General features: G+C 45.4%; 1 protein-coding gene across 1 annotated transcript in view; it reads right to left on the bottom strand. All coding sequences in view use genetic code 11, as the record gives it.

Annotated features, from left to right (window-relative positions):
* EGR_04250 (hypothetical protein) overlaps positions 1–91 on the bottom strand; it is a gene marked incomplete at both ends in the record, with an annotated part of 13,799 nt that extends 13,708 nt beyond the window's left edge. The window contains one exon of the mRNA XM_024493499.1: positions 85–91. Within this exon, the coding sequence (XP_024352007.1) occupies positions 85–91 (7 nt within the window). The remainder of the gene's footprint in view (positions 1–84) is intronic.
* Positions 92–1,320: the final 1,229 nt, after the last annotated feature.

The following is a 1,320-nucleotide window of genomic DNA, read 5'->3' as shown; positions in this document are numbered from 1 at the left end:
AAGAAGAAGAAGAAGAAGACGAATGGAGTTTAAAAGAGCCTATTTATGCCTATTGCGGCACTCGCAACACCACATCTGTATTACCTGCCATGGTGTTTACAAAGCGCCTCCATTTCAGTGATCTAGTGCACAGATAACGTTACATTATACAGCTCATTTGCATTCGCGTTCTTTAACAATCCATTTGGATCGTCTGCATGCATCTCTGACCAACTGCTAGTGTCAAATTCATGTCAATTCCTCGAACTTTATTCACAAAGCAGCCATCATCTGTCAAGGCGCACCGACAGTGGAGTGTCCGTTGTGAGTGAAATGGTATAGTCAATGCAATGACAACACACATGACCCGAATGGAATGCATTCTACAAGTGCGCATTTTGCTCATGTCATCGCAACCAATGTGTCATTCACATAGCTGGTGTCAAGTTCCAATCGAACGAATGCACAGTGTGAGCAGAATCGCAAAGAACTGCTCACGAATTTGCCAAAATCTCTCGACATCACAGTGCCATTGACACCACCCATCGAGTGGCTCTTCTCCTTCAGATTATTTGGTTCAGAGACAGACAGCAACATAATCTCACTGACTAAAATGCACGATAAGGGCAAAACACGCAATGGGGTAGCAAAACAAGCCAATCAGGGAACCGTGTTGCATTGTGTTGTGCCGGATGAGTAACCAAACCCCACAGGACAGCAACGGTGACATTAATAATGGCAGAGCATGTGATGGTCTTTGAGTAGCTCGAAGCATGTGCAATAGGAACGAGCAGGTGAAGCAGCGGACAACGTTAAGCAGAAGCGCGTGTCACTGGCTTGTGTCTGAGCCATGGCTGGCCTTTAGCCATCTACCCACGTATGAGTCATCCGTCGCTCGGGTCATCTACATCAGCAGCCAGAACCGAGGACACACCCAACCACACGCATGGCTGCGTCGATCATTTTTGGTCAAAGTGAGTCGATCTTACGTACTCAAGGAGGAGGAATGGAAAACAAGCAACACAAAACGGACATCAATCATTTTCTGAAAGGCACAAACAGTAGTAGTATCTCTGCTCGCAATACCTATGCAGGCATTTCTCCACCCTCGAATGCTTATAACATAGGGACTTTGATACTTATATCGTGCAAAGTTGTCACAAATAAATCAAACGCTGATTTCACATTACATCCAACACTACTTCTTTGTAAAAAATATGACACACTAGAAAACATTATTTACCTCTTTAACGCTTCGATTTGCTTTCGTGGGCACTCAAGGCACCGCCTTTGTACTTCCAGTGAACGACACAGACTCCGCCGGGTCACGACAGCACCATG

Source organism: Echinococcus granulosus, assembly GCF_000524195.1.
Source record: "Echinococcus granulosus chromosome Unknown EG_S00026, whole genome shotgun sequence".
Lineage (NCBI taxonomy): Eukaryota > Metazoa > Platyhelminthes > Cestoda > Cyclophyllidea > Taeniidae > Echinococcus > Echinococcus granulosus.
Note: the sequence above shows the minus strand (reverse complement) of the source record. Positions and strands in the feature narration are given on the sequence as shown.